General features: G+C 42.1%; 1 protein-coding gene across 2 annotated transcripts in view; it reads right to left on the reverse strand.

Annotated features, from left to right (window-relative positions):
- Positions 1–13,155, reverse strand: part of Pka-C1 (Protein kinase, cAMP-dependent, catalytic subunit 1) — an 894,574-nt gene extending 881,419 nt beyond the window's left edge. The window contains exon 1 of one of the 2 annotated variants that reach the window (XM_069307461.1): positions 12,308–13,155. In XM_069307461.1, the coding sequence (XP_069163562.1) occupies positions 12,308–12,347 (40 nt within the window). In that variant the 5' untranslated portion in view covers positions 12,348–13,155. The remainder of the gene's footprint in view (positions 1–12,307) is intronic. The other variant, XM_069307460.1, reaches the window with a different exon arrangement.
- Between the last annotated feature and the right edge of the window lie 8,418 nt (positions 13,156–21,573).

Genomic DNA, 21,573 nt, shown 5'->3' on the forward strand with positions numbered 1-21,573 from the left:
TGTGTAAATTTATCAAACATACGAATGGTCTTTAGTAACCCTGACGCCAGGGCGCCTGACAGCTGAGTGGACAGCGCTTCGGATTCGTAGTCTTGAGGTTCCGGGTTCGATCCCCGGTGGAGGCGGAAACAAATGGGCAAATTTTTTCTTTCATCCTGGATGCCCCTGTTACCTAGCAGTAAATAGATACCTGGGAGTTAGACTGCTGCTACAGGCTTCTTCCTGGGGATATGTAACAAAAAGGAGACCTGGTCGTGGACCGGGCCGCGGGGACGCTAACCTCGAAATCATCTCAAGATAACCTCAAGATAACCCAGAGAAAACTATATAAGATTTGCTTCAAGGTTCGTTCCAGAAATACGAGAACTGAGCTGAGGAAACAGGCTAAAGAACCTGAACCTAAGATTTGTAATTCAAAATAAAGAACCACAGGAGACATGATCACGACTAATCAAGTTCTCAAGATGCTGCAAGGAATGAGTAACTATCCTCCTCCTCGTCCTCCTCCAGTGCATGTTTAGGGTAAACAACTGGAATGAAGACCAAACCACACACTAGAAGTTGAAGGGACGACGACGTTTCGGTCCGTCCTGGACCATTCTCAAATCGATTGTGAGAATGATCGACTTGAGAATGGTCCAGGACGGACCGAAACGTCGTCGTCCCTTCACCTTCTAGTGTGTGGTCTGGTCAACATATTTCAGCCACGTTATTGTGACTCATCGCCTGCAACTGGAATGAACTTTGCAAGTAAGTGATGAAGGCTCATCAGTCTCTCTAGGCTAGGAGAGACTAGAGAGACACTCTAGGAATCTCTCACCACAGCCTTAAAAACTGATGAAGCCATGTAAAAAAAAAAGAACTTCGACCTCACAGGCCTGAGGGTCACTGGTTCGAGTCTCCTACAGCTCAGGTGAATGGGAGCGCTCTAAGGTTATTTTGAAGGTGCACAAGACTACCAATAACTCAGGCACGGGTTCCAAAAGGTAGATCTGTCTCTTACAGTGGTTCAGGGCATAGGTGCTCAGTCATACAGTGGTTCAGGGCATAGGTGCTCACTCATACAGTGGTTCAGGGCATAGGTGCTCAGTCATACAGTGGTTCAGGGCATAGGTGCTCACTCATACAGTGGTTCAGGGCATAGGTGCTCAGTCATACAGTGGTTCAGGGCATAGATGCTCACTCATACAGTGGTTCAGGGCATAGGTGCTCAGTCATACAGTGGTTCAGGGCATAGGTGCTCACTCATACAGTGGTTCAGGGCATAGGTGCTCACTCATACAGTGGTTCAGGGCATAGGTGCTCAGTCATACAGTGGTTCAGGGCATAGATGCTCACTCATACAGTGGTTCAGGGCATAGGTGCTCAGTCATACAGTGGTTCAGGGCATAGGTGCTCACTCATACAGTGGTTCAGGGCATAGGTGCTCACTCATACAGTGGTTCAGGGCATAGGTGCTCACTCATACAGTGGTTCAGGGCATAGGTGCTCAGTCATACAGTGGTTCAGGGCATAGATGCTCAGTCATACAGTGGTTCAGGGCATAGGTGCTCAGTCATACAGTGGTTCAGGGCATAGGTGCTCAGTCATACAGTGGTTCAGGGCATAGGTGCTCACTCATACAGTGGTTCAGGGCATAGGTGCTCAGTCATACAGTGGTTCAGGGCATAGGTGCTCACTCATACAGTGGTTCAGGGCATAGGTGCTCAGTCATACAGTGGTTCAGGGCATAGGTGCTCACTCATACAGTGGTTCAGGGCATAGGTGCTCAGTCATACAGTGGTTCAGGGCATAGATGCTCAGTCATACAGTTTTTCAGGGCATAGGTGCTCAGTCATACAGTGGTTCAGGGCATAGATGCTCAGTCATACAGTGGTTCAGGGCATAGATGCTCAGTCATACAGTGGTTCAGGGCATAGGTGCTCAGTCATACAGTGGTTCAGGGCATAGATGCACAGGTAGATCTGTGTCAGCAAACACTATGATGTTTACACACCCGCGAGTGTAGGAAGACCCGGATAAATTCTCAAATTTGACTGGAAAAGTGTTTACTGCGGGTTAAATTTCAGCGAATGTAGAGTATTAAAAGTATGAAAAGGAAATGTTTATAGAATTGGACAAACAATAGACGTGAGAGTAGACATCACATTGAACCTATCTCCTCACACACGGAATAGGGAAGAGGAAAGGACGGAACAGTACTAAATAATGAAATTGAATACAGGATAGAGGACTGACTGAGGAAGAATAGAGGACAGAGGTTTGAATATGAAAAATGAATGGAGGGGTTACGAAGGGGCAGGACCGAATAGGGAAACAATAGAAGGAAGGGAAGATGATTGACAGATGAAGATAAAGGGGGGGGGGGAAAGAAGTTAACGAAGATGATGAAAGAATAAGAGAGAATATGAGAGGAGCAGACTAGTGAATTGAGAGAATATTGGGAAATATAAAGAACGTAGAAGCATGAAGGAAACAGCAGAGAGAGAAGAAGGAAGTGAGGTAAACAAGAACAAGGACAAGGGAGGGAGGGAGGGAGGGAGGGAGGGAGGTAAGCAAAGATTTAGAGGGCGGGAGATACAAAAGATGATAAAAAGCAGGAGAAAAGAGAAGAGGGGAGAGCCGAGGGAGAGATGAAAAGAATAGGGAGTGAGTGAGGGGAATCAAGAGCTTAGAGCCAGGGGTAGTGAGAGGGGAGGCAGGGACAGACAGGGACAGGGGACAAGCAGACATACCTGGCTGTGGGTCAGGGACCACTACCAAGTGCCTTTAATAATACTCCCAATATTCACTGACGTCACAATCCGGATATATTGAGAACGACCTGTTCGGATCTACTCTCCCCCCCCCTCCCCCCCCCTCCCCCCCCCCACCACACTATGTCCCATCCCAAATCCTTATCCTGATCCCTTCCAAGTTAGCAAGGGATCGTAAGGGCTTGTCTTAAGGTATTGGCTCTTTCTCGTGTTTTCTCTTATTTCTCTTTCTCTTGTGTTTCTCCTGATAGTTCCCTCCCCCCCCCTGGTCGGATTTGCAAATTATTCGTCTATATTTTCCAATATCAATTTCTCTCTCTTTCTCGCTCTCTCTTTATCTCCCACTTTAATTTGTGCACAGAAAACGTACTCACCTAGTTGTGCTTGCGGGGGTTGAGCTCTGGCTCTTTGGTCCCGCCTCTCAACCGTCAATAAACCGTCCGTGAAAGCTCTTCGAAGTTTGTGATCAATATTATCTGTGTATTAGAGTTATCCAGATACCAATATTTTCACCAATACCAACGATGTCCTATAATCCCGTATAGATAATTAATAAAACACTATAGATGTTAGAACTTATTAAAAATATCAATAGTACTCGAGGGCTCAGGATTTGTGACCGATGAAAGACACTTAGAACCAGTCAATAATTTATAGTAGTTATAACATAATTATTTCTATGGAGTCCACTAAATGTGAATTGGGCTCCATAGCGGTGATTAATAATTAGCAAAACTCAAATAACACGACTAAAGGCTGTTTTGCATAGGTGCTCAGTCTCGCAGTGATTCAGGGCATAGGTGCTCAGTCTCGCAGTGATTCAGGGCACAGGTGCTCAGTCTCGCAGTGGTTCAGGGCACAGGTGCTCAGTCTCGCAGTGGTTCATGGCATAGGTGCTCAGTCTCGCAGTGGTTCAGGGCATAGGTGCTCAGTCTCGCAGTGGTTCATGGCATAGGTGCTCAGTCTTACAGTGGTTCAGGGCATAGATGCTCAGTCTTACAGGTGTGGGGTTGGGGTGGGGAAGATGGGGAATGTGGAGGCGTGCCGATGCCTGTTATCTTATCGCTTGGTGGTGCTGTGATAACCAGATATCAGATTCTACTTGTGATAGCCTTAAACCTTTCCCAACATGCACAGCAATAGCCATTATCAACATTACCTCACAATATGACTAATTAATAAACATTACCTCACAATATGACTAATTAATAAACATTACCTCACAATATGACTAATTATAGACATTACCTCACAATATGACTAATTAATAAACATTACCTCCCAATATGACTAATTATAGACATTACCTCACACTATGACTAATTATAAACATTTCCTTATACCGTGACTAATTATAAATCTTGACTTCATTCGCAAGACTAATTAAAAAACACTATTTCACACCTAAGAGCCATAATAAACCACTATTTCACATCCATGACCCATTACAAAGCATGGCTTCAAACCCCATGAAGCATTATAGATCATTAAACCATACTCACGAGGCATTATAAATTATCATACGAGGCATTGTCAGCAATTGCCTTACATCTCACCAACCATCATAGAACACTGGAGCCAGGCTGGACTCGTGTAGAGACCGCGCCCCCGTTCCGTCACCCTCAGCCTCTGTAAAATGAGAAGCGACTGGCGCCCTGGAGGTATAGGACTTGTCGTATTTGTAGAATTGCGTGCGTGTGTGTGTGTGTGTGTGTGGTGAGTACATGTGCTCACGGCTAACACACTTCTTAGGACTGAGCTTTAGTTGCTGGGCCCTGCCTCACTAAATGTCGGTCGTCTAATGACTCAATTCTTTCTTCACCTCCATACTAACATAGCTTCATTCCATTATGGTGTTTACTTTTGGAACCTCTTCTTCTCTTTCAATACACTTCCTCTTATTTTCCATTTCTATATAATAATGCCTCGAAATATTTCAATCTTATTATCCCTTTTAGTATGTCTTTACTAGTTTGTGTCCGACGGTTGGGATCATTGTGATTTACAAGGATCTAAAAGTACATGTTCCATTCTCTTAAACCACCATTTACCTAGCAGTAAATAGGTACCCGGGTGTTAGTCAGCTGTCACGGGCTGCTTCCTGGGGGTGGAGGCCTGGTCGAGGACCGGGCCGCGGGGACACTAAAAAGCCCCGAAATCATCTCAAGATAACCTCAAGATAACCTACTCCACCCACCCCGACGTTATACACTCCTGTTTGTTCCACAACACTACACATTGTTCTCATATTGATTTAATAGAATAAGCTCTATTATTCTCATCCCCCCCCAGCCCCATCCTTATCCTAACCCCTTGCAAGTGCTATATAGTCGTAATGGCTTGGCGCTTTCCCCTGATAATTCCCTCTCTCTATTATCCTCAGCGCTTAAAAGCTCCTCATAATAAATAAAAGCAATATACAACTTTCTCCCTTTGCCAGAAACGTTGCAAAAATCCTTCTAGCGAATTCTTTTATGTACGGCGCCTGCCCTTCCTAAACACAACCCCGGTTAGGAAAATCGCCTCGAACGGACTTATATATTACTAGCAGTACCCGGCCACAGCAACCTTCCCTGTCCCCCAGTCCTCCCCACCATTTTCCCCTCACCCGTCTAATCGGCCTCCCAACCATTCCCCACTCCACCATCCCCTCGTCCTTCCCACCATTCCCCACTCCACCGTCCCCTCTTCCTTCCCACCATGCCCCGCTCCCCTGCCCCTTTGTCCTCCCCACCATTCTCCATTCCCCTATCCCCTCGTCCCCACCATCCCAAACTCCCCCGTCCCCTTGTCCTTCCCCACCATTACCCCCTCGCTTGTCCCCTCGTCCTCCCCACCATCTCTCACTTCCGTCCCCTCGTCATCCCCACCATTCCCCACTCCCTCGTCCGATGCCTTCACAAAAGGTCTGATGTTCCTATCAGAAAATTGAGAACATCAATTGATCTGATGTTCCCATCAGTGAAATATAAGAAAAACAGTTAAAAAATGAATTGAAAATATGAAAAAAATAAAAAAAAATAAACTATACTCACGAAATGAATGGTATGGTAAACAACACAGCTCAATTCCAGCGCAATTCACACAAAATAATTAAATCAAAATCAAAATTAAAATCTATGAAAATTAAATTTATCAATGCAATCGGAAACATTGAAATGGCATTCGTGACATATTTAGTATAGCATGCATGTTGCTATTATGTACAACATTTGGCGTTTTTCAAAAACGCATGTTTTTACCTGTCACAGGGGTGGCATCTATATAGCAGGTATATAAAAAGACGCGCCTATTCGAATACAACGTTGTCAAAATTTCAAAGTAATCGGTGAAGAACTTTCGGAGATTACAGCGTGTGTTGCTCTTACGTCTAACAGATGGCGCTGTTAAAAAAAAAAAAAATGTTTTTTTCCTGTCACAATTGAGATATGAATATTGAAGATATATAAAAAGACGCGCCTATTCGAATGCAACGTTGTGTCAAAATTTCAAAGCAATCGGTAAAGAGATTTCGAAGATTTCCCTCACGTGAAAAACAGTTTTTCAGAAAAAGCATGTTTTTTACCGTCACTGACGTGACATCTATATAATATGTATATAAAAACCTGGCCGGATGCGAATGGAACGTTGTGTGAACATTTCAAAGCAATCGGTGCAGAACTTTCGCAGATTTGCGGTTATGCACAAACGAACATTTCAATTTTTATTTATGTAGATTAGTCTGTGGTGTTTGGACTAGCTTGTATTAACAGCCCGTACTCACGAGCATTCCCAACGTCAAGAAACTGACGAAGTAAGATACCTTATCCTAACTTACGAGAGGATCGATGAACAGAAAACGGGACATTATATCAATTTCACGAACCGCTGCCATTTTCTTGTACGACAGTTTTGACTTTACACTAAATTGATTGTAAGAATGTCTCGTTCAGAAAACCACGAGAAACTCTGTCTTGACTTAAAGGCAGAAATATTGTTGGTGAAGAAGCAAGTGTCAGCGCCTCAAAGAGGAGGGTGGCAAACACCACAACCATCTACAGGGACCAGAAGGCCAATGAGAAATGGACTGTCATCGGCAACAAATACCTTACGATTAGTGCAAGGAAATGTGATGAGAAATGTGAAGTAGTTGAGTGAAAAGTCTTTCACTTCCCTCCAAGACAAACACCGAAAATTAAACTATCAAAGACTAGGGTAAGAAAAAAAAGGATGAAGGTATAAGGAAGACCGCTGAGAACAGAGGTGAGGAATATACTCGCAGTGGTTGAAAAACTTAAAGCTGATTGGATCTAAATAATAAACAGGATCTATTACAAATGACTGTATCTAAATAGAACCTGCTTGGAATGGACAAGTACTCACCTATTTGTGCTTGCGGGGTTGAGCTCTAGCTCTTTGGTCCCGCCTCTCAACTGTCAATCAACTGGTGTACAGGTTCCTGAGCCTACTGGGCTCTGTCATATCTACACTTGAAACTGTGTATGGAGTCAGCCTCCACATCACTGCCTTATGCATTCCATTTGTCAACCACTCTGACACTAAAAAAGTTCTTTCTAATATATCTGTGGCTCATTTGGGTACTCAATTTCCACCTGTGTCCCCTTGTGCGTGTGCCCCTTGTGTTAAATAGCCTGTCTTTATGTATCCTGTCAATTCCTCTGAGAATCTTGTACATGGTGATCATGTCCCCCTAACTCTTATGTCTTCCAGCGACGTGAGGTTTAATTCCCATAGTCTCTCCTCGAAGGTCATGCCTCTCGGCCCGGGTACTAGTCTGGTGGCAAACCTTTGAACCTTTTCCAGTTTAGTCTTATGCGTGACTAGATATGAACTCCATGCTGGAGCTGCATACTCCAGGATTGGTCTGACGTACGTGGTATACAAAGTTCCGAATGATTCCTTACACAAGTGTCTAAATGCAGTTCATATTTTAGCCAACCTGGCATATGCTGCTGATGTTATCCTCTTGATATGGGCTTCAGGGGACAGGTCTGGCGTGATATCAACCCCCAGGTCTTTCTCTCTCTCTCTGACTCTTGAAGACTTTCATCTCCCAGATGATACCTTGTAACTGGTCTCCTGCTTCCTACACCTCTCTTCATTACATTACATTTGCTTGGGTTAAACTCTAACAACCATTTGTTCGACCATTCCTTCAGTTTGTGTAGGTCTACTTGAAGCCTCAAGCAGTCCTCCTCAGTCTTAATCCTTCTCATAATTTTGGCATCGTCAGCAAACATTGAGAGAAATGAGTCAATACCCTCCGGGAGAACGTCTACGTATATCAGAAACAGGATAGGACCGAGTACAGAGCCCTGTGGGACTCCACTGGTGACTTCACGCCAATCTGAGGTCTCACCCCTCACTGTAACTCTTTGCTTCCTATTGCTTAAGTATTCTCTTATCCACTGGAGCACTTTACCAGTTACTCCTGCCTGTCTCTCCAGCTTATGTACCAGCCTCTTATGGGGGGACTGAGTCAAAGGCTTTCCGACAGTCCAAAAAAATGCAGTCCGCCCAGCCTTCTCGTTCTTGCTTAATCTTTGTCACCTGGTCGTAGAATTCTATTAAGCCTGTAAGGCAAGATTTACCCTCCCTGAACCCATGTTGACGATTTGTCACAAAGTCCCTTCTCTCCAGATGTGTTACTAGATTTTTTCTCACGATCTTCTCCATCATCTTGCATGGTTATACAAGTTAAGGACACTGGCCTGTAGTTCAGTGCCTCTTGTCTGTCACCCTTTTTGTATACTGGGACCACATTAGCCGTCTTCCATATTTCTGGTAGGTCTGCCGTCTCCAGTGACCTACTGTACACTATCGAGAGAGGCAAGCAGAGTGCCTCTGCACATTCTTTCAATACCCATGGTGAGATCCCGTCTAAACCACCAGACTTTCCTGACATTCAGATCCAACAGGTGTATCTTGACCTCATCTCTCGTAATTTCGAACCCTTCCAAGGCCGCCTTGTTTACTTCCATTTCTCCTAACGCAGTGACCTCACCTTGTTCTATAGTGAAGACCTCCTGGAACCTCTTGTTGAGTTCTTCACACACCTCTTTGTCATTCTCTGTATACCTGTCCTCGCCTGTTCTAAGTTTCATTATCTGTTCTTTTAATGATGTTTTCCTCCTGATGTGACTGTGGAGTAGCTTTGGTTCGGTCTTGACTTTGCTTGCTATATTATTTTTATATTTTTTCTCTGCTTCCCTTCTCACACTAACATACTCATTCCTGGTTCTCTGGTATCTCTCTCTACTTTCTGGTGTTCTGTTATTACGGAAGTTCCTCCACGCCCTTTTGTTCAGTTCCTTTGCTTCCATACATACCCTATTAAACCATGAATTCTTCTTTTGCTTCTCAGATTTTTCATCTTGGGCCGGGATAAACCTGTTTAGGGCCTCATGACACTTTTGGGTGACATAGTCCATCATATCTTTACAGACTTATCTCTGAGGTCTGTGTCCCATGGTATATCCCTTAGGAAACGTCTCATCCCCTCATAATTCCCCTTTCGGTATGCCAGCCTTTTGTTCCCTAGTTCTTTTTCTGGGGAGATAAGTCCTAGCTCTACCAAGTACTCAAAGATAAATACACTGTGATCACTCATTCCCATGGGTGCTTCCATCTTAACTTCCCTTATATCCCACTCATTGAAGGTAAATATCAGATCAAGCAAGGCTGGTTTATCTTCCCCTCTCATTCTTGTTGATTCTTTCATGCGTTGGCTTAGGAAGTTTCTTGTTGCCACGTCCAGCAGCTTAGCTCTCCATGTATCTGGTCCTCCATGCGGGTCTCTGTTCTCCCAATCTATCTTCCCATGGTTGAAGTCCCCCATGATTAGTAGTCCAGATCCATTCCTGCTAGCGAGAGACGCTGTTCTTTCTATTATGTTAATGGTGGCCATGTTGTTTCTATCATATTCCTGTCTGGGTCTTCTGTCATTTGCTGGCGGGTTATATTTGACTGCGGCTATAATTTTTGGAACAACTGGATCTACTGCAGTGTTCCATACACACCCTTTTAAATAACATTATATATATATATATATATATATATATATATATATATATATATATATATATATATATATATATATATATATATATATATATATATGACAGTGTCAGACCACAGAGGAAGAATTGAAACGTATTTAATATTACATCTTCAGAAGGGTGTAGATGTACTTTATTCACCCTTCCCCTTTCTTCACTTTCTAAGAGTGAAGAAAGTACTAGTACTTTCGTATTATTAAATACGAAAGTACTTAAGGAAAATCCTGTTTCAATTCTTTTTCCGTGGTCTGACACTGTCACATTTTTCACCACGTGTTAATTTTCGTGATTTACACACACACACGCTGAGCGTGTGTGTGTGTGTGTGAAACTGAGCGCCCAAATGAGCCACAGAGATATTAGAAATAACTTTTTTAGTGCCAGAGTGGTTGACAAATGGAATGCATTAGGAAGTGATGTGGTGGAGGCTGACTCCATACACAGTTTCAAGTGTAGATATGATAGCGCCCAATAGGCTCAGGAATCTGTACACCTGTTGATTGACGGTTGAGAGGCGGGACCAAAGAGCCAGAGCTCAACCCCCGCAAGCACAACTAGGTGAGTACAACTAGGTGAGTACACACACACACACACACACACACACACACACACACACACACACACACACACACACACACACACACATACACAGAGGCACATATAAATAGGATAACGACAGCAGCGTACTCTACACTGGCAAAAGTTAGAACATCATTCAGAAACCTAAGTAAGGAGGCATTTAGGGCGCTTTACACTGCCTACGTAAGGCCAGTCTTAGAGTATGCCGCCTCATCATGGAGTCCCCATCTGAAGAAGCATATAATGAAACTGGAAAAGGTTCAGAGGTTTGCAACGAGACTCGTCCCAGAGCTACGAGGGATGGGGTATGAGGAGCGCCTGAGGGAACTGTGCCTTACGACACTAGAAAGAAGAAGGGAGAGGGGGGACATGATAGGAACGTATAAGATACTCAGAGGGATTGACAGAGTGGACATAGACGAAATGTTCACACGGAATAGTAACAGAACGAGGGGACATGGATGGAAGCTTGAAAGTCAGATGAGTCACAGAGATGTTAGGAAGTTTTCTTTTAGCGTGAGAGTAGTGGGAAAATGGAATGCACTTCAGGAACAGGTTGTGGAAGCAAATACTATTCATAATTTTAAAACCAGGTATGATAGGGAAATGGGACAGGAGTCATTGCTGTAAACAACCGATGCTCGAAAGGCGGGATCCAAGAGTCAATGCTCGATCCTGCAGACACAACTAGGTGAGTACACACACACATATATATATATAGGGAGGGGACACAAAGACGTCTGTGTCCCTGCAGCCTTACACTGATAAAGTCACGTGACAAAGTAACGAGGGGAAAATCGTTAATAGGCTTGTGCATCATTGCCAAAGAGGCAGTTCTTCATGGTGGTCGCTGAAGTGGTTAAATTAATTACAACTACCATCGCAGGGGTCATTCCCGCGTCTGTGTGGTGACCGGGGCGGTTGTGGTCAATATGGTGGGTCATGTTGTTGTTGTTATAGATTCAGCTATTTAGAACGAGTTCCAAGTAGCACGGGCTATGGTGAGCCCGTAACTTACCTGGCACAGGAGCGGGGCCAGTAGCACGGGCTATGGTGAGCCCGTAGAGGACTTTCCTGGCACAGGAGCGGCGCTGGTGAGTCATGAAAGCCGCTCCTCTTAATACGATGCAGTGATGATGTTACGAGCGAAGCGGGTCGTTACACACGCGTTTCTCACTTGTTTCACAACCTGAGCAGTTTAGTCCATTTATGATTTATTCAAAATTAAAAGCAACGAGTACCTAATTTCATGCTCATAGTTTCCTAATTTGTGCTTCAAAATCACCCTGTATTTTGTGCTACCCACTCTCCTAATTTTAGTATTTAAGATATGCAACTTCACCAGTTCGAACACTCCCATCAATTTGTATTATGGTACCTTGCGATGGTTACCTTACCTTGAGATTAAGGACCTGCCCTAGACGGTATGCGTGTTAGTGGCTTTGCAAGACTGCAAGAACACCAGTTAAGTAGCCATGTTTATTCTGCGCGTGGTAGTGGCAGAGGCACTGAAGCACAGTATTGCCTCAGCAACTGCACCTCAACAGTCATCTAGCTCAGCTTGTTACAGCCTTGATGTGCTAGTTGTATAGTCTGTTAACATAATCATTAGGTCTTATTCACAATTCATAGATCACCGTGACCCCCAAACGACTTTTAACCCATCGAATGTTGAAGTTGACAGATGTCATTTGATCACCTGTGTTGGGTACCGGTGTGGCGGGTCATGTCAGCTGCCACTCTCTAAACACCTGCCCTAACCCGAGTGATGACTAATACCAAAGAGGCAGGGGTCTTCACAAACAACCCTAACACCTGCCACTACATGAGATGACCTCCACCAAAGTTGGGGTCATCTCAATCCCCAGCACATTCATGATTAACCCACTTAACTAACAACGTTTGTATAATTACCTTCTTTATTTTTCCTGAACTTGCTGAAGAGGGAAGACATCTTGCTGGATGTGTAGCGTCTTGACCAGAGGAGCTTCAGTAAGCTGTGATCAGGAGGATATGTACTTGCTTCCGTAGCCTCACCTCACACTCCCAGAGCTGGTGCTCACTTGCTAATTGGATCCTTCACTTGCTAGAACGAAATTACACCTTGTTGGCCTCTTTTCTCATTATAGCCTACTTTCATACTGGCTTAACGCTCTAAATCTGAAAGTAATTCACATTCGCAACTTTAAGATCAGTTAAAGCAAGTTCCAGGCCATTTATCGGAAATTATTTACCGATTACTGAACAATCGCGATTCACATTACCACCAGTTCAGAAGAGTTCGTCTATGCTTCTAGATGTAATATATCCACAATGAATCGATCACAAATTTATTTTTTCTAAGTAGGGGTTTAAATAACAATCAGCTCACAACGGAGTGCTTACCGGTAGCCTACGAACCACTTGTTATTCAACACAATTTGATTGCATAGTATAAAATGTATTTTCTGCACATTTATATTAAATAATTTGAAATATCTCACTTTTAATGCAATGCAAAGTGCATAATAACACAAATTAAGCAATATATTTGATAAATACAGACGGTTTTTTCACAGCTAATTGAAGTTCACGTATTCTGGAGCTCAACAAATGGTTCACTTCAAACGTAAATCTTGTAGAAGCATTCTTGTGTAAGTTTAGTGAGAGGCGGGTGACAGGGAGTGCCACAGCAGGTCACAGTTGCACACGGTAGAGGAGCCTGTGGCCGAGAGCGTGCAGCCCTCACACACTGCTCGCGCCGTTAAGGTTTGAGACAGACTGAATGGTCGCCTCCCGGCCCGGCCACACACACACACACACACATACACACACACACACACGCAAAGTATTTACATTTATTGACATTTATTATTATACATTTACATTGACAAAGTATTTACATTTATTTACACACACACAGAAGATGAAATAAAAGAGTGAAGCAGATCCAGACATAATTGCAATAGTGGAAAGTAAAATAAATTATATGATCTGGGATGTAATCTTCCTAGACTGTAATCTTTCCTTATCACTTGGTACTTGGGATACCAAGTGATAAGGAAAGAAAGTACACCGAGACAGAGAAGGGGAGAGGCACTCTGATAATGCGGAAACGGAAATTAGAGGAACTAGAGAATCAGGGGACTAGTTGAAACACAAGCTCCATACGTGGGATTCTGTCAGTAGATGGGAAGAGGATTGTGATCTTGATGATCTACAATCCCCCACCAAACAGTAGAAGGCCCAGGTAGGAATATAATGATAACAACAAGACATGTACAGATGAACTGCAGAGGGCACCAAGAACAGCTCACAGAATGAGAGCGAAACTGTTGGTCATGGGGGACCTCAACCACAGAGAGATTGAGGTTGTTTTTTTTTAGATATATACAAAAGTTGTTACATTCTTGTACAGCCACTAGCACGCGTAGCGTTTCGGGCAGGTCCCTGGAATACGATCCCCGCCGCGAAGACTCGTTTTTACAACCAAGTACACATTTTACTGTTGAATTAAACAGAGGCTACAGTTAAGGATTTGCGCCCAGTAAATCCTCCCCGGCCAGGATACGAACCCATGACAAAGCGCTCGCGGAACGCCAGGCGAGTGTCTTACCACTACACCAAGGAGACGCTAGAAGAGATGACCCAAGATGAAATACTAACAGATATGGAAGTGACAACAGAGGAGGTAATGAAACAGCTAACAACACTGGATGAAACTAAAGCAGTTGGACCAGACAATGTATCACCGTGGATACTAAAAGAAGCAGCACAGGCCCTCAGCATGCCTCTGGCAAGGATCTATAATGAGTCACTTACGAAGGGGGAGTTGCCCAGTTGCTGGAAGAAGACAAATGTGGTACAAATTTTCAAAAAAGAAGATAGGGAAGAGGCACTTATTAACTACAGACCAGTATCACTGACAAGCATCCCCTGTAAAGTACTTGAAAGAATAATCAGGTTAAGACTGGTTGCACACCTAGAGAACATTAGGTATGTAAACAAACATCAACATGGGTTCAGAGAAGGGAACTCATGCCTAACAAACCTTCTGGAATTCTATGATAAAGTAACAAGAATAAGGCAGGACAGGGAAGGATGGGCAGACTGCATATTTCTGGACTGTCAAAAAGCCTTTGGCACAGTACCACACGGGAGACTGCTATTCAAACTTCAGAGGCAGGCGGGAGTAAGTAGAAAAGCCCAACTTGGGTAAAGAATTGCTTAACAGGCACGAGCCAGAGAGTAACAGTCAGGAGGCGAGAAGTCAGACTGGCGAACAATAACGAGTGGAGTATTTCAAGAATCGGTGTGTGTATATATATATATATATATATATATATATATATATATATATATATATATATATATATATATATATATATATATTTATATATATTTATATATATATTATATATATATATATAAATATATATAAATATATTATATATATATAAACATTATATTCCTATATATTATATATATATATAAATATATATATATATATATATATATATATATATATATATATATACACACACCGATTCTTGAAATACTCCACTCGTTATTGTTCGCCAGTCTGACTTCTCGCCTCCTGACTGTTACTCTCTGGCTCGTGCCTGTTAAGCAATTCTTTACCCAAGTTGGGCTTTTCTACTTACTCCCGCCTGCCTCTGAAGTTTGAATAGCAGTCTCCCGTGTGGTACTGTGCCAAAGGCTTTTTGACAGTCCAGAAATATGCAGTCTGCCCATCCTTCCCTGTCCTGCCTTATTCTTGTTACTTTATCATAGAATTCCAGAAGGTTTGTTAGGCATGAGTTCCCTTCTGAGTATAAATATATTTATATATAAATATATATATATAAATATATATATAAGCACAAAAAATAAAAAAGGAAGGGGGTGGTAGGAGAAAAGCACACAGAAACCGTATTGGAGGGGATCTAAACATTCCCTCTAATGCGTTATGCGTGGTTTCCTCCGAGGCTATGGGTCCCCCTTCTTCCAGCTAGAGGTGGTACTCCCTTCCTATTTTTATATATATATATATATATATATATTTATATATATTTATATATATATATTATATATATATATATATATATATATATATATATATATATATATATATATATATATATATATATATATATATATATTATTAAATATGACCGAAAAAGTAAGATTAATAATTCTAACACGAATTTTCTCAATGTTTCTTATATTTCTTTTTACTGATGATGGTAACTGAAAAATCAATTCTCCAAAATTCATTTTTATTTCTAGTCTGACGCGACACTTGAACGCGTTTCGTAAAACTTATTACATTTTCAAAGACTTTAGTTTACACACACACAACTATAACTAAACAGAGTTTAAACAGCTTCGATTTTATACCTGCATTTGGGTGAGGTGATATGTTACAACAGTTTTGGATGAGGTGAAAACAAACTTTCAACACAAGACAGAACACGAAACAATGGGTATAATATTGGGTAAGTTAAAGGGAAGAATGGAAGTAACTGCAAAGGGCCTATTGGCCCATATTTCTTGATGCTTCTATATTGGTGCGGAGTCTTGAAGTGGGTAGAATATAGTTGTGCATTAATTGGCTGTTGATTGCTGGTGTCAACTTCTTAATGTGTAGTGCCTCACAGATATCTAGCCGCCTGCTATCGCTGTATCTATCGATGATTTCCGTGTTTTGTGTTAAGACTTCTCTGGTGATGGTCTGGTTGTGGGAACAGATTATATGTTCCTTAATGGAGCCCTGTTGCTTATGCATCGTTAATCGCCTGGAAAGAGATGTTGTTGTCTTGCCTATATACTGAATTCTTTGAGGCTTACAGTCCCCAAGTGGGCATTTGAAGGCAAAGACGACATTGGTCTCTTTCAAAGCGTTCTGCTTTGTGTCTGGAGAGTTTCTCATGAGTAGGCTGGCCGTTTTCTTGGTTTAATAGTAAATCGTCAGTTGTATCGTCTGATTTTTGTCTGTAGGGATAACGTTTCTATTAACAATATCTTTCAGGACCCTTTCCTCCGTTTTATGAGCTGTGGAAAAGAAGTTCCTGTAAAATAGTCTAATAGGGGGTATAGGTGTTGTGTTGGTTGTCTCTTCAGAGGTTGCATGGCGTTTCACCTTCCTTCTTATGATGTCTTCAACGAAACCATTGGAGAAGCCGTTGTTGACTAAGACCTGCCTTACCCTACAGAGTTCTTCAGCTTCTTCAGAGTTCTTCAGAGTTGATATATATATATATATATATATATATATATATATATATATATATATATATATATTTATATATACATATATATATATATATATATATATATATATATATATATATATATATATATATATATATATATATATATATATATATATAAGTAAGTTCACTGATTGCTTCAAAATTTTGACACGACGTTCCATTCGAATACGCGCATGTTTTTATATACCTACTATATAGATGCCTTACCTGTGACAGGTAAAAAATGTTTTTTTTTGAAAAACAGCGCCATATGTTGCACGTTGTCCCCCATGCACTCGAGCTATGTCAATAGGTCGTTCTATTAGCCTATTGCCAATAGAACACAAAAGCCTATTCGTTAATAGGCTTTTGACCATGTCGTAGCTCAGTCGATTAAGGCAGCATTTAGGATCATCTCGGACGTAGGTTCGAATCCTCGTCACGGCCCTTGTGGATTTGTTCATTTGATACATCATGCTATTGTGATCTCTGTGTGTATTGATGTAAGGGCGAAGAGGTAGAATTAACGGCCTATTGACATAGCTCGAGTGCAGGGGGGAGTTGTGTAAAACCCTGGTTTGTGTCTCGGAGAGGCTGCGGGATCCAAGTAAGTTAGGTACAACTTCTGGTTTCAACTCTTTTGTCCATGCCGTAGCTCAGTCGATTAAGGCAGCGTCTGGGATGATCTCAGACGTAGGTTCGAATCCTCGTCACGGCCCTTGTGGATTTGTTCATTTGATACATCACGCTATTGTGATTTATGTGTGTCATCGATAAATATAGCGATAGCTGGAGACTCGACATCAGCGAGGCACTACACATCAAAAAGTCAACACCAGCAATCAACAGCCAATTAATGCACAACTATATTCTACCCACTTCAAGACCCCGAACCAATATGGAAGTAGCAAGAGGAATTATGGGCCAATAGGGCTTCTGCAGTTACTTCTATTCTTATGTTCTCCTACCCATTGTTTCGTGTTCTGTCTTCTGTTTCACCTCACCCAAAACTTTTGTGCCATATCACCTCACCCAAAACGAGTATAAGTATGAATGTATTTTGTGTGTAAACTAAGTCTTTGAAAATGTAATAAGGAATTACGAAACGCATTCAGGGGTCAGACCAGGAATAAAAAGAAAGAATTTTGGAGAGTTGCTTTATCAATTATCCTATCCTTATTTATAATAACTCTTTGTTTCCTTTGACGTAGCCATGCCCTTATCAAGCTTAAGATAGCACACCAGTACCGTGAGTCTTTATCTTTCTAATCAGTGTTTCGTGTGACACCATATTTTTGGGGTGAAATTAGAAAATAAAAAGCTCTAGCTTATGGGGCATCGAACGTCTTGGACGAATCCTCTGGGCCCCCTTAATATGTTATGTATTCAGAGATAAATATTTAACGTTGTACAACAGTGCTGTACACAGGACAGATGAGATTGAAACTGATCTAACTCCACCTGTATGCACCTACCCTTATTGTTAAACACCTGTATACAGTAACTTCTGTAATGGTTGAGAAAACTGCAAAATGGGAGTTATGATAGTCCACTTACCATAAACTTTGGCAACCTTAAACATGGAACGCCGAAACTGTCTGTCTGTCAATCTTCCTCTGTTCCTTACAGGCTGCCTCTCCCATGGTACATCGCATCTGTAATAAACACTTTTGTACTTGTTCCCATTCTAAAGAACTGCCGAGCCTCTATGTCCTCTGATAATTATAGAGGTATTGCAGTAAACTCACTACTAAACAAAGTACTTGATTATATACTCATTGACTTTCTAGCTAACGAACTTGGCACCTCTGACTTTTAATTTGCATACAAAACTGGTTACCCAATTACTCTTTGTAGTTTTCGTGGTAGCTGAAACTAGTTCACAAAGTTGAACCCAACAGACTTTACAGAGAATTGCTTTAGCAGAATAGTATGTCCTGTCATCGCTAAATATTTATAATTTTTATCAAGTATGCAAATTAGCTGTGAAATGGAGCAGTATTATCTCTAAAAATTTCTTCCCAAAAATTGGGTCAAAAAAGGTGCTGTTCTAAATAGTCCTATATTGTTTGCTATCTATCATTATCCATTGTTGAAAGAGTTAAAAATCAGTAGAATTGACTCGCGTATGCAGTACTAAGGCTAAAGTTTTCTGTTAGGCTGATTATCTAGGTCTACTCGCACCGACCAAAGAGGCTATGGTAAACTTTGTAGAAATTATATGTGAGAGATATTGCGCAGAATACAACCAAACGTTCAATCCTTTCAAATGTGCTGTGGTTGCTTTTAACTCACAGGACTTGTTTTATCGAAATTCCAATCTAAATATACTAAACTTACTCCCGACACTGACTCGCCACAACTATAGAACTACCCGCTAACACTGGCTCGTGTTACATGTACCAAAGGCTTACATACGTCTCCCACCTATTACGAATCACACTCCCACTTGTAGGTAGATAAAAGCCCAGGATTAATTTTACTATGCTTATAGAGAAGCAAGAAGCCAGACTTTTGAATTCATATGTTTTCATTTTCTGCAGGGATAGGAGGAAGCCTAGTGTGTCGACAAAACGACGGGCACCAGCATCCTTGTATGAGAAATTGCACCAAATTCGGAGGGGAACGGCGATACTGAAATCCCCGGATGAAGGAAAGAAATACGATTGGGCACATGCTAGCAGGAATGACCAATAGGGAGGTTACCTCAGGTCATGTGATACGACAGAGGAGCTCCTGAGTAGCGTAGACAGCTGCAGGCAGGCGCCATTGCATCCTGTGACGTTGTATGGGGAGGATGTAACAAGATCACCTCAATACAAATAAAGGATTTTCGCAAGGTTATAACGTCCAGGAGTAGCAGTCTCAAAAATAACCTTGGGAGTAACCGTGCGAAACTTCCTGGGGGAGTTTTCGAAGACGAGGATCTGCTGGCAGTTGCACCTCAGTCCCTCGGTGATCTGAGATCAGTTGTATGTGCTTGGAGGCTGGGCCGAGGGTCCCAGTGATGGTTGCCTCCCAGTCCTTCTGATCCTCTGCACAACCGTACGAAGCTGGTCTACATTTATCGTCGGCAAGGAAGAACAGGTGGGCAGTGTGAATACCAAGTTGCAGTCCTGCCACATAGAAGAGTCCAACAAATAGTGAGGCCAGCTCGGGAATGAAGGCGTCTGATACCTCTGTTACTCGCAATTGAAAAAAAATAGTATAACTTCTGTTTATTTTGTGATAATTACTATCTGCTGTTTTGTTGCAATTTCTGCTGTATCATACAGCATGTAACTATTGTCGAGTTAATATTTTTCTGCTTTAGTTCATTTTTCCTTTTGATCTCAATTAGTTTTAAGTCTATGAACTCCACAAATGATCAGAAGACTGGCAAATGCCTTTTAATATCGACAAATGACAGGTATGTTGTTTAAATTACCTTGCATGTGGGGCTTAGCAACCCACGCCATAACTACCAAATTAATTATATTACATTACAGCAGATTGATGAAGAAAAGGACTTTGGAGTAAAAATCTACCATTTACTAAAACTTCCACAACAGGAGCAGCAGCAGCCAGAAAAGCTACCCAAGTCCTTGGAATAATCAAGCGTATCTTTGACTTTAAGGAAAATTAGGTAGTGATCCAACTGTATAAATCTCTGGTGTGCCCCATTTGGATTACAGTATCCAAGCATGGAGCTTCTTTTTCAGAAAGACATAGCTGCTCTGGAGAAAGTGCAACACCGGACAACAAAAGTGATTCCAGAGCTAAGTCATTTCTCGTATCAGGAACGGTTGAAGGCCACAGGGCTAACAACACTGCAAACCAGGCATGACAGGGCCGATCTCACTGAAACTTTTAACATACAGAACAAATTGAAGAATGCTGATCCGGACAATTTCTTCAAAAAGGTCACATGTAACACGAGCAAAGAGCAACGGTTTCAAGCTCAAGAAACCTCAATGTAGGACAGAGAACAGGATATGCTTTTTCATCCACAGGGTTATAAGCCAATGGAACCGCCTAACCGCCGAAGCCGTAAATGCCAAAACTGTGTTAAGTTGTATAATCTACCTAGAAAAGATCATGGCAAATGGGGGGGGGGAGACCTTCGTCAAGCCGACGGCTTCCTGTCCTCGTCGAGGCCACTAGGGTTAGTGGCCCTCAGGTAAATCAGGTGCAGTTTATTTGTTCCACATCATGCGGGAAACGCTGCGTAATGGTGAATTTAGGCATAGTATATACTTGCTCTACCTAGATGTCCAACATTCTTCTTGTAACTCATTTTGAACGTATGTACCTTAACCTAAATAAACATTATTATTATTAAAAGAATCTGAAGTAGCAAGTGTACTCCTGTTGCGAGGGGTGCCAAGTGTGGAGTGCAGGGTGCCGTAGAGCGCCGTGTATAGGCACTTGGGATACTCAACAAGCATTCTTCACACTTAGTTAGGATTAATGAGTGCTGAGACAGCTGTCTGCAGAAAGAAAACTTTCAGTGACATTGTGAAATGCTGTTTGTGTAGCGCAAGTAGCCGATTTAACTTCCAGAGTGAGTAAAGGAGAAGAGCGACCCTATTTTGTTCTCTTCTTCCACAGACGTGGCCACACATTTATAATGATAACCAGCATATATACATTTTCTTCTCTCCTCTATGGACAGGGTAAGAGATCTGTCATACACAAAGTTCAGTGATTTACTGAACAATCAACCCGAAGTGAGTGAAAGGGTGAACGGTCCATAAGTGTTGGTGGTCGTCATAAGGATTATTTTCATCACGACTCTAGAAGGTGTGAGTGTGTTCTCAAGGTACAAGAGAAACCACATGCCTGTCGTAATTAAAATCCCCTCAGTTACTTGGTCGGTCGAAGGCAGCAGCGTTCGGCCGAAAGCAGCAGCGTTCGGTCGAAAACAGCATTTTTCGCCCGAAAGCAGCAGCGTTCGGTCGAAAGCAG

The sequence above is a fragment of the Procambarus clarkii genome, chromosome 60, assembly GCF_040958095.1.
Source record: "Procambarus clarkii isolate CNS0578487 chromosome 60, FALCON_Pclarkii_2.0, whole genome shotgun sequence".
NCBI classification, from domain to species: domain Eukaryota; kingdom Metazoa; phylum Arthropoda; class Malacostraca; order Decapoda; family Cambaridae; genus Procambarus; species Procambarus clarkii.